At 44.1% G+C, this 12,139-nt stretch overlaps 1 protein-coding gene across 1 annotated transcript in view; it reads left to right on the top strand.

Moving 5' to 3' along the window:
- The window catches only part of SNUPN (snurportin 1), a 47,748-nt gene extending 36,559 nt beyond the window's left edge, over positions 1-11,189 (top strand). The window contains exons 6-11 of the mRNA XM_028495075.2: positions 1,342-1,446; positions 1,686-1,782; positions 2,925-3,022; positions 6,015-6,089; positions 9,054-9,134; positions 10,608-11,189. Of these exons, the coding sequence (XP_028350876.1) occupies positions 1,342-1,446; positions 1,686-1,782; positions 2,925-3,022; positions 6,015-6,089; positions 9,054-9,134; positions 10,608-10,931 (780 nt within the window). The 3' untranslated portion in view covers positions 10,932-11,189. The remainder of the gene's footprint in view (positions 1-1,341; positions 1,447-1,685; positions 1,783-2,924; positions 3,023-6,014; positions 6,090-9,053; positions 9,135-10,607) is intronic.
- Positions 11,190-12,139: the final 950 nt, after the last annotated feature.

The following is a 12,139-nucleotide window of genomic DNA, read 5'->3' as shown; positions in this document are numbered from 1 at the left end:
GCCCTGGTCAAGGAAGATCCCACATGCCGTGGAGCAACTAAGCCCATGCGCCACAACTACTGAGCCTGCACTCTAGAGCCCGCAAGCCACAACTACTGAGCCCGTGTGCCGCAACTACTGAAGCCCACGCGCCTAGAGCCTGTGCTCTGCAACAAGAGAAGCCACTGCAATGGGAAGCCCGCGCACCGCAATGAAGAGTAGCCCTCGCTCGCCACAACTAGAGAAAGCCTGCACATAGCAACAAAGACCCAACGCAGCCAAAAAAAAAAGAGAGAGAGAATTAGGAGGCATCATCTTAGAAATGACAAGTGAAGTAGATGAGTTCCACCCCCACGGGGAGACAGCATCTAAGAGAAAAGAAAAGGGGGACCTAAAACAGCCCCCTGAAGATTATCTACATGTTTTGGGGGAGTGTGTGGAGGAATGTTTGGAGGAAAAACAGAAAAGTACTGTGTCATGGGGCCAAGGGAGCATGTGTCAAGGAGGAGGATGTGACTGGCAGCATTACACCAGGAGTAGAGGAAGGAGGGGGAGGTGAGGGAATAGAGGTACTTGGCTGCAAGGAGGTCAAGTGGGGCTGTGAGGTAGCAAATCTGGACTGCGGGTGTCAGAGTGGGTGGGAAGGCAGCAGCAAGAAATACGAAGTAGTTAAAAAAAGAGAGAATGTGGAATATCTTAATAGAAATGTAGAGTGCTAAAAGGTTTTCATTTGTGCCTTGGTTTTGAGGATTAGGCGTTGAGTATTTTGTGGCCTAAGGGGAAGGAGAGATGGGATAGATGAGAGATTCAGTGGGAAGTATTAATTGATAGGCCAAAGTCTTTGTACAGATGGGAGGGACTAGTGATGAATGGAAGAGTAAATTTTTTCAAATTCATTTCATCACAGCCCTTTTTTTAAAAAAAATTTAAGGTAGATTTCCTAACATCCTTTAGTATAGTATTTGGGTCACTAGTTTGGGAAATGATCTAGTTTAGAGCATCTCGAGGTCAGGGACTTGATTCATCTCTGAGGTATAGCCCCTGGAACATAATGGTTGTGATAATGGTAGGTGGGTGGACAAAGTAAGGAAAGATAGAGGGTCCTATCCCCCCATACAGGAGGTGAAGTAGTAAGAATGGGTATGGATGCAGATAATGAAGGTGAGAAGTTGAAGTTCACAGTGAGCAGGAGACTAGTTGACTACTAAGAGCTAGTGGGGTGGAGGTCCCACTGTCACCCTTTTCTGTTCTCATTCTTTTACATGTATTTTATTATATATATAGGACGTGAATTCTTTGTCATTGTAAACATGGGAGCAGCACAGCCGTGTTGATCTTTAACACCATTTTTTGTGTTCCCAGTTAATGCTCTCAGAGTGGTTAATTGATGTCCCTTCAGATTTGGATCAGGAATGGATTGTGGTCGTGTGCCCTGTTGGAAAAAGAGCCCTTATTGTGGCCTCCAGGGTGAGTAGCTGCTCCTGCCCCCGGCACCAGCATGCCTGGCCTGTAGCGGGAGGGGTTCTCTGCACACTCTGTGTTCCTTATCTGCCACAGAAGCTGTCCCTGCCATGGGGATTGAAACGCTTTCCTGCAGGAGGGATTTGATGAGAGCCATCTTTGGGCTGATGGCACCCCTGCAGAATGTGGAAGCAAGAGGGTGAGGAGACCTTGTTGCCTGACAAGAATGGTAATTGTCCACACAGGGTTCTACCACTGCCTACACCAAGAGTGGCTACTGTGTCAACAGGTTTTCTTCCCTTCTGCCAGGAGGCAATAGGCGAAACTCAGCAACAACAAAAGGTACCTACATACAATTGTCTGTTTATTAACTTTTATAATCAGTGCTTGGTTAGTTGCTTAGTTAGTTGTTTTAAAGACCCACTTTAAAAGCATACCTTTGAAACTGTGCACAGGTAATATCCTGCCCACTGGGCTCTCCCTCAAGGTCAGGCCTCCTCAGTAGCAGAATAGTTGCAACTTGTGAGGCCTGCTGGGCAATAAACCCTTAAATTAAAGTCAATGCACCTTTCCCATGGACTTCCATCACAAGATGACAGGTGCAGTTTTCTGGGGAAAGGACCCCCAGAAGGCCAAGTGTAATGTACAGTAAGCTGTTGATGGGGCTTCCTGCCAAATTCCCTTTTCTCCTTTCTCAGTGTCCTAATCTTAGCTTCTTCCTCCCACCTGGGCCCAGCCCGGGAGACTAAGGTCACGAAGGTTTGCCCGGGGTCATTCAGCAAGGAGTTGGCAGAGCTGGCAGAACCGTTCTCTCACCTCTGCCTGCCCAGGCTCTGCTGGTGGTTATTCCTGTCCTCTGTTCTGAGCCCTCTATTGGCTTTTTTTACTCCAGCCTGAAATGTGCTTCCACCTCCCCTCTACCCTGTTATTTTAGTCCTCTGATCCCAAAAGATCGTTCATATCCCATCTCTTCCATGAAGCATTTCCTGGAACTCTCGTTTTTCTTAGTTTGTGCTGTATAATTCAGGTCTTGGTTCTTTCCTCCGTAATCATCTTATCTCCTTAACTGGATTGTAACTTCCTTAAAGGCAGGGATTACTTATAGTTAATATTCCCCACAGAACACAGTGCCTGTGATAGGAACTCAAAAAGTAATTGTAAACTAAAATGGAAGATTACTTCCCTTCAAACTTGAGCTCCTCTAAGGTGAGTAAATGTCCCAGTTTTTCTAAAGGTTCAGAGTTCACACTTGGCATTGCCTTGATCCTTCTTGTGCTGTCATACCTCAGGTCACCCCTAGACTGTGCCAGGTAGCCAGAAAAGGCTGTGAAGAACTTTATCCTTTAGTGCTGGTGCTTGCTGTGAGCACTGAGGATTGTTGGATTCAGTTCCCAATCCCCTAAGCTGGGACTCCCCAGATTGTGGTGGAGGGAACCCTGATGGGAAGGGGTGCCCTGTACTGACTTTCTACTTTGTGTCTCCAGACTACACCATTCTGGACTGCATTTACAGTGAGGTGAACCAGACCTACTACGTTCTGGATGTGATGTGCTGGCGGGGACACCCTTTTTATGACTGCCAGGTAAGGACTGATACTCCCCTCATGTCTTCTCCTGTTTTCTCCTCTCCTCCCAGGAAAGTGGCTCAGCATGTGTGTTTAGTACGTGACCAACTTCTTGGTGTGTACAGGATGTGGTATATCAAGAACATTGTCTAATGTTCCTTGCATCTTTGGGTATGTTTAAATTAGCTTCATTTATAAAAAGAGGTAGGAGGAACTAAGGGAAGCATAGCAATTCTTGAGGGGAGGAAGGAGAAACAGAGTGTAGGGTAGGCTGGGACTTTGTAGAAGCTGTAACTGCCCCCTCCCCTCTCTCCAGAGTGTGGGAGGCTTGCTGGCAGGGAAGGTTGCAGGTGAAGGGGATGCTGCCTTGTGCAGGCGGCACAAGGAAGAGAAGGTGGAATGTTAAGCACCATCCAACAGACTTCTGTCACCTCCACTCCTTCACCAACCACATCTTGACCCTGAAAATGTCAGGGCCTCCTTGGTATGACCATAAGTCCTCGAATCTCTGAGGGGCTAGCTCTGGAAGGAGATTTTCCAAATGAGGAGAGGCCCCCCACCCAATATTCTCCCCTCAAGTTTCACCTTCCCACAGCATTTTTCTCAGATTGGTGATTCTTTCGAGTGACAGAGGCAGTCATCAGAGAGAGGCTAGGTCACCCCACAGGGTCCATCTCTGCTCCTGTGCTCCCCATCGTTGTCCCAGTTTTAAAGTGGTGGGTTTTTTGTGCTCCCTGTCAATTAGTTTATCATAGTGGTTCTCAGAATGTTGAATGTGTGGCCTCAGAAAGTTGTTAGTAATGCAATCTTAGACCTACTGAATCAGAAACTTTGGGGATGGGACTTATGTTTTTTTTTTGTTTTTTTTTTTGGTGGTATGCGGGCCTCCCTCTGTTGTGGCCTCTCCCGTTGCGGAGCACAGGCTCCGGACGCGCAGGCTCAGCGGCCATGGCTCACGGGCCCAGCCGCTCTGCGGCATGTGGGATCCTCCCAGAGCGGGGCGCGAACCCGGTTCCCCTGCATCGGCAGGCGGACGCGCAACCACTGCGCCACCAGGGAAGCCCGGGACTTATGTTTTAATAAACCTCCAGGCGATCCTCATGCAGGCTCAAGTGTCCGAATCACAGGTTATCACCACAGGCTGCTTCTTTCTGTAGCCATTACCCCAAGCTAGGTTTCCAAATTATGCTAGGTGCTGGTACTTCAGAATTCTAGCATGCATCTAATTCAAAAAATAATAGCCAAGGGACTTCCCTGGCGGTCCAGTTTAAGACTCTGCACTTGCAATGCAGGGGGCATGGGTTCAATCCCCAGTCAGGGAACTAAGTTCACACATGCCATACGGCGTGGCCAAAAGGTAAAAAAACAAAAATAACAACAACAAAATAGCCAAGACCTGCATTGCTAAGCACTTTGTGAGCATGATCTCATTGAATCCCTTACAACAACTCTAAAAAGTAAGTATATACTATTGTTATTACTCCTCATCATTTAGATATGAAAGCTGAGAGCCACAGATGTTAAGTACCTTGCCCAAATGCAGAGCCAAGCCTAAAACTCAGAACTCAAAAATTCAATTGAGGGACTTCCCTGGTGGCGCAGTGTTAAGAATCTGCCTGCCAGTGCAGGGGACACAGGTTTGAGCCCTGGTCCGGGAAGATCCCACATGCTGTGGAGCAGCTAAGCCCGTGCACCACAACTATTGAGCCTGTGCTCTAGAGCCCACGAGCCACAACTACTGAGCCTGGGAGCCACAGCTACTGAAGCCCACACGCCTAGAGCCCGTGCTCTGCAACAAGAGAAGCCACCGTAATGAGAAGCCTGCGCACCACAGCGAAGAGTAGCCCCCGCTCGCCGTAACTAGAGAAAACGCATGGGTAGCAACGAAGACCCAATGTGGCCAAAAATAATTAATTTTTAAAAATTTTAAAAAATAAAAATTCAATCGGGAACATATTTTCCTTTAATTCTGTTGAGGGATGTTTCATAACATGCATTTACAACCTACAAATTTGATAACTAAAGCCATCTATATTTTGACAATATAAAGAAAAGATTGTGGGTTTTTTTTTTTTTTGGTTTTGGAAATTTAAAAAAAGAAAGAAAGAAAAATCCCTAAATAACAACAAAAGCATATGTATCAGTAATTTAGATCAATAGTAATTTGGAATAAAGTAGTTTATGTGAAGTTACAGCTATAAAGTAGTTTCTAATCCTCAGGTAAAATAAAACAGAGGTTAACATAATGTGCCTTGGAGTTGGTGAGTCCTGGTCCCATAGTATTTCTGTGTGCACCTGGGTGAGTGATGTAATCTCTGAGCCTCAGAGTCCTCACCTGTAAAATGGAGATAATAATGATACAATTCTCAGAGGATGGTTGAGGATTAATACGATTATGTATGTAAGGTCCTTAGCATGGAGCCTGAGACATAGTAGGCCTGCAGTGATAAATGTTGGCATTACTACTATTAATAATTCTATTGGATTTTAAGGAAAAAATATTTAAAGATTTTGTGAACATCTTCCTGACCTTATGGCAGTGTTTTAAGGGGGAAATGAGGGTGAGAGAAGGGCTTAGGTCTTCATAAATCAGGTGGCTATTTTTTTCCCAGTTTTATTGAAATTTAACTGACATGCAACACTGTGTAAATTTAAGGTGTATAGCACAATGATTTAACTTACATATATTTTGCAATAGTTACCTAAGTTTAGTTAACACCCATCATCTCATATAGATACCAAAACTAAAAGAAAAGAAAAAAATAAATGTTTTTTTTCCCTTGCCATGAGAACTCTTAGGATCCACTCTCAACAACTGTCATGTATATACCAGACAACAGAGTTAACTATTGTCATTGTGTTGTACTTTCCATCCCTAGTACTTATTTATATTATAACTGGAAGTTTGTACCTTTTGACCATCAGGTAGCTTTTTAGAATGGGGTGTTTTTGTTCGTATTAGAGTTTGAGGTGAGCAGTTTTTAATCTTTCCCTTTCTCTTCTCTGGCAGACTGATTTCCGATTCTACTGGATGCATTCAAAGTTACCAGAAGAAGGACTGGGAGAGAAAACCAAGCTCAATCCCGTAAGGCCTGGTGTTAGGATTGCAGAGTTCTTTATGGGGATTGGTTTGGATTGGTCTGTTATCTAAATATAATAATTATGAATGAAATTATCTTTTTTTTTTTTCTTTTTGAGGCAGCATGCATAGTGGGAAAAGTATGGACTTAACAGTTACCCAGATTCCAGTTTTCGCTTTAACAATTACTAGGTTAAGTTAATATCTTTACTTGGCCTTAATTTCTTCACCTGTTTAATAGGGTTAATAATACCTACTTTACAGGGTTGTTCTAAGGACCAAATTATATAAATATACAAGTCTTTCTAGCATAATACTTAAACGGTGAGCACTCAATAAATAGTGGTTGATATAAAATGCTAATAACTGCTTTTATTAATAACACAATTTAGAATTCTCCAACTGTAGCATGCATCAGCAGCCTCTGGAGGCTTGGTAAAATGTAGGCTCCTGGGCCTCACCCCCAGAATTTCTGATTCAGTAGATCTGGGGTAAAGCCTGAGAATTTGCATTTCTAACAAGTTCCCCAGTGAAACTGATACTGCTGGTCCATGGACCACACCTTGAGAACCTCTGCCTTTGTATCTGAGCTAAGAGTGACCTCATCTAGTCAGTCCCCTCTTTTTATAGATGAGTATATTGGCTCAGAGAGGGGACTGCCTTCCCCAAGGTCCCACAGTCCAGGATGATAACCCAAATGTCTTTGCTATTCGCTCAGTGATTAAATATGGGACAGTTATTTTCATTGCATTTTATTAGTTAAGCCCTGTAGACTGGCATTTGCTTGGGTTGCTTACAGCATTATTAATAATTCTATTGGATTTTAAGGAAAAAATATTTAAAGATTTTGTGAACATCTTCCTGACCTTATGGCAGTGTTTTAAGGGGGAAATGAGGGTGAGAGAAGGGCTTAGGTCTTCATAAATCAGGTGGCTATTTTTTTCCCAGTTTTATTGAAATTTAACTGACATGCAACACTGTGTAAATTTAAGGTGTATAGCACAATGATTTAACTTACATATATTTTGCAATAGTTACCTAAGTTTAGTTAACACCCATCATCTCATATAGATACCAAAACTAAAAGAAAAGAAAAAAATAAATGTTTTTTTTCCCTTGCCATGAGAACTCTTAGGATCCACTCTCAACAACTGTCATGTATATACCAGACAACAGAGTTAACTATTGTCATTGTGTTGTACTTTCCATCCCTAGTACTTATTTATATTATAACTGGAAGTTTGTACCTTTTGACCATCAGGTAGCTTTTTAGAATGGGGTGTTTTTGTTCGTATTAGAGTTTGAGGTGAGCAGTTTTTAATCTTTCCCTTTCTCTTCTCTGGCAGACTGATTTCCGATTCTACTGGATGCATTCAAAGTTACCAGAAGAAGGACTGGGAGAGAAAACCAAGCTCAATCCCGTAAGGCCTGGTGTTAGGATTGCAGAGTTCTTTATGGGGATTGGTTTGGATTGGTCTGTTATCTAAATATAATAATTATGAATGAAATTATCTTTTTTTTTTTTCTTTTTGAGGCAGCATGCATAGTGGGAAAAGTATGGACTTAACAGTTACCCAGATTCCAGTTTTCGCTTTAACAATTACTAGGTTAAGTTAATATCTTTACTTGGCCTTAATTTCTTCATCTGTTTAATAGGGTTAATAATACCTACTTTACAGGGTTGTTCTAAGGACCAAATTATATAAATATACAAGTCTTTCTAGCATAATACTTAAACGGTGAGCACTCAATAAATAGTGGTTGATATAAAATGCTAATAACTGCTTTTATTAATAACACAATTTAGAATTCTCCAACTGTAGCATGCATCAGCAGCCTCTGGAGGCTTGGTAAAATGTAGGCTCCTGGGCCTCACCCCCAGAATTTCTGATTCAGTAGATCTGGGGTAAAGCCTGAGAATTTGCATTTCTAACAAGTTCCCCAGTGAAACTGATACTGCTGGTCCATGGACCACACCTTGAGAACCTCTGCCTTTGTATCTGAGCTAAGAGTGACCTCATCTAGTCAGTCCCCTCTTTTTATAGATGAGTATATTGGCTCAGAGAGGGGACTGCCTTCCCCAAGGTCCCACAGTCCAGGATGATAACCCAAATGTCTTTGCTATTCGCTCAGTGATTAAATATGGGACAGTTATTTTCATTGCATTTTATTAGTTAAGCCCTGTAGACTGGCATTTGCTTGGGTTGCTTACAGCATTTTTAAAAGCAACTGGATAACCAGTTACAGGACAATAAATGGGACCAGTACTTCCAGTGATGTTATCAATAAGGTCCTAGAAGAACATGCACTGAGGAAAGGGAACATGGGTGCTACTTTCTCTGATATGCTGTTCTGTGTGCGCTACATGTACTATCTCATTGTATCTTCATAACAATCCTATGAAGTAGATACTTTTATTATCCCTTTTTACAGATGGGAAAATGGAGGCATATGGAGATTAAATGATTGACAGAGCTGGGATTCAAACCTAGGCAATGTGACTCAGAGGTTGTCATAGTCCTAATCACTTTGGTATACTGCTTCAGTGTAAAAACTTTTGCTGGTGTGAAAGGGGCTTCACCAGTCCTTCATTAGGGGCAACTGTCTTAGAGCTGGGAGAATAACAGAATCCCTAAACCTAGCACAGGGCAGTGGTTCTCAGTCCTGACTGCATGAATCAACTGGAGAGCTTAAAAAAAAAAAAAAAAGACTGGATCCCACCCCAGAGCAGTTCAGTCAGAATCTCGGGGTGGCGCTTGGGCATGAGTAATTTTTAAGAGTTTCCCAGATGGTTCTCCTGTATAAAGCAAGGTTGAGAACTCCTGACCTAGTAATTCAGAGGATAAGTAGAGGGGAGTGGGTAGGGGAGGATGAGACTGAAAACTTTTCTTATTTGATATAGCTTTTCAGTTGCTGGAACCAATATTGTTTGTAACATGTACTAATTCTTTGTTCTAATTTATGTTTTAGTTTAAATTTGTGGGGCTAAAGAATTTCCCTTGTACCTCTGAGAGCCTGTGTAAGGTGCTGTCTATGGATTTCCCTTTTGAGGTAACAAAACCATCGTCTTTATTGCTCTGATCTGATTGTAAGACGCAAGGAAACTTGGTTACACAGTCTTAAGAGAGCCTCTGACTTTGCTGTGTCGAAGCATCAGAAAAGGGCTGAAAGCTGACTCTTGGGAAAGGATGTGCTCGTGGCCCTTCATAGCCTCAGTGCCACCCTGCCAGATAAGTCAGAATGCCAGAGCTGGAAGGGCCCTTGAAAGGACAGCTCATCTAACTCCCTCATTTTACAGATGGAGAAACTGAGGCCCAGAGAGGGGTGAGGCTTCCATTCCTAGGTCCTTCTTGTGTGCCTCTTTCTGCTACAAGCCAGAGAAAGAGGCCCCTTGTTTGACTGCCACAGCTGGGGCTTCTGTGACTGACAGACTGCAGGGCTGTGAATTCCTAATCCTTCCTTCCTCCGAAGAGCAAATGGTCCCCAGGGATGGCAGTGCTTGCTGAGCAGTGGCATGGCAGTGGGGTGACCAACTTGTCCAAGGTTGCCCAGGACTTCCCTGGTTTTAGTGCTGAAAGTCTCACGTCCCCAGAATCTCCTCAGTCTTGGGCAGTCTTTTGTCATCCTCAGAACCTGCAGTTACCCTACAAGCAGACTTCCTTTGCCCATGATACCCTTTAAAATTCTGCCTGGTCACCTGCAAGTATTTGCTTGAACTGGATATAATTTTGCTAAAAGGATCACAGCTTCCCAAATGATGAAATGGCAAAGGCTGAGTTGCCTTCATTTCTGGGAGTCTGTTAAGAAGGTGGTAAGAACACCATCTTTGTTTATAACCCTTATGCCCCAGTGACAATAAATGCTTTTTAGAGATGAGTCACTGAATCACAGAAAATAAAATATGGGACTGTGGGAGGTCTTCCCGTTGAGAAAAACTGAGTTTCCCAGAACATAGCTTACAGACAATTTAGGGGGAGGTTTAGGCAGCCAGCAATGGCTGGGGAGCAGGGCTTCTTGACAGGCTGTTTCCTCTGCACTCAGCAGTCCAGCATCTTGGAGGGCCTTGTCCAGTTCCCCTGCTTTGTTCCCTGTGTGGAGCACATCCCCCACTACAGAGACCTCCGGGTGGTGGAAAGTGCATGGGATTTGAGGAGAGAAGACCTGGGTTCAAGCTGAATTTCTGCTTCATACTCACTGTGTGTTTGAGGGAGGCTCCAGAACTCCCTGAGTCTGAGCAGCCCCATCTCCCAGACACTTCCATTGTGGGTAAGAGGGTGAAATAGTAGGTAGGAAAGCACCCTGTAAACGGGAAAGTACTTTTTATGTTTTTATTTTCTAAAATTTAGTTTTCTAGGCCATTTCTTCATTTAGAGAAATTCATGTGTGAGAAACGAAGACTCTTTTTCTTCTGGCAGTGACCCAGAAAAAAAGAGCTGGACCACAAGAGCTACCCCAGTGCATATAGGTCTCCTACAAACATGTGGCCCCAGAAGTCATTCTGATCCCTGGTTTTCTTTCTTGTAGGTAGATGGGCTTCTCTTCTACCACAAGCAGACCCACTATAGCCCTGGAAGCACTCCTCTGGTGGGCTGGCTGCGCCCCTACATGGTGTCAGATGTTCTTGGCGTAGCTGTGCCAGCTGGCCCTCTGACTGCCAAGCCAGAATATGCTGGGTACCAGCTCCAGCAGATTATTGAGCACAAGAGGAACCAGAAGGAGGGAATAAAGAAGATACTCACACACAAGCCCTCTGAGAGTGGACGCTATGAGTTGGAGCACCTGTCTACCCCCAAGCTGAAGAGCCCTCCCCATAGCCCCAAGCACCCAGGGAGCCTCATGGATAACTAGAGAGTGCAGCCTCCTTTGGGAGTCACAGGATGGGGGTGGTCCCAGAAGGAAGGCTGGGGAGGAGGACAGTGACGAGAACAAGATTACTTCATTTTAGATCAGACTTTCCAAAGCCACTCCAGCTGGAAACAGCTTATCTCCTATCTGAAGTGCTGGCTTTAACAGTTGGGGGAGGTTTCCAGATTGGGTAGTCTTTGGATTTGAGCAGCAACTCCTGTGAAAATGTATATCAGATCCACAATGTAAATATATGTAATTCTTACGAAAGAAGTTGTTTGTGATTCTTAAACTTTATTTTATTTTTGTGTGTGTGATTCTTAAACTTTAGACAGTCAGGAATCTCCCCCATCTCTACGCCTTCAGGCCCCCTAAACCGTGACTGTTCAAGTCTTGGCCCATTTCACTCTGTTTTTAGCACTTAAGCATTCTGCTGAGTTTCCAGTTGCTGCTGTTGGTAACGTCATTTTCTCAAAGGTCTTACCAGGAACTGCAGTTCTTGGTATTTGAATATGTTCCCTCTTCTGAGAAGACAAGTGTGATTTTCTTTGGTTTATACACAGCCAGAGATAAAATGCAAATGGAGTTCATTCACTACTTCAGCCAACATTTGAGCACCTTCCAGAAGATAAGCCTTGTGCTTATGTAGAGTGGGTTATGGTGAGGGACCATACTTCATCCCTGCCCTTGAGGAGCTCACGATCCAGTGAGATAATAAACCCACCAGATCTACAGTGGGTCTAGATGGTGGGATGATTGCTTTAGTGCAGAAAGGTGCATAGAGCATGTGGTGTGGGGGGATGCCAGGAAGAGCAGAGAGAGGTTTCACAGAGGAGGTCAGAGCTGGGCTGAGGCTCAGAGGGACAGAAATGCGCTCTGCAGACAAGGAGGAGTTTCTCACAGAGGCAGGAGGGTATGCAGATGCACCCCTTCAGATCTGGGCAGGACTTGCTCTGGGACCTGAAGTAGGTTCAGCATGGCTCAGTTATCAAGTAGGGCTGGAAAGCTATGGGAAAGGAGGCTGAAAAGAGATGGGTCTGATCATAAATGGCCTGTGTGTTATGCAGAGGTTTTGGGTTTTATGTATGGATGAAAGGGAGCTGATGAAGTGGTTTGAGCAGGCAGGATCCATTCAGATTTGTGAACTAGAGCTCTTTGGCAGCTGTGGGAGTGGAAGATGGCGTCTAACACCAACCAGTTTCTGCTCTGTG

Source organism: Physeter macrocephalus, chromosome 11 (genome assembly GCF_002837175.3).
Source record: "Physeter macrocephalus isolate SW-GA chromosome 11, ASM283717v5, whole genome shotgun sequence".
Taxonomy (NCBI): Eukaryota; Metazoa; Chordata; class Mammalia; order Artiodactyla; family Physeteridae; genus Physeter; species Physeter macrocephalus.
Note: the sequence above shows the minus strand (reverse complement) of the source record. Positions and strands in the feature narration are given on the sequence as shown.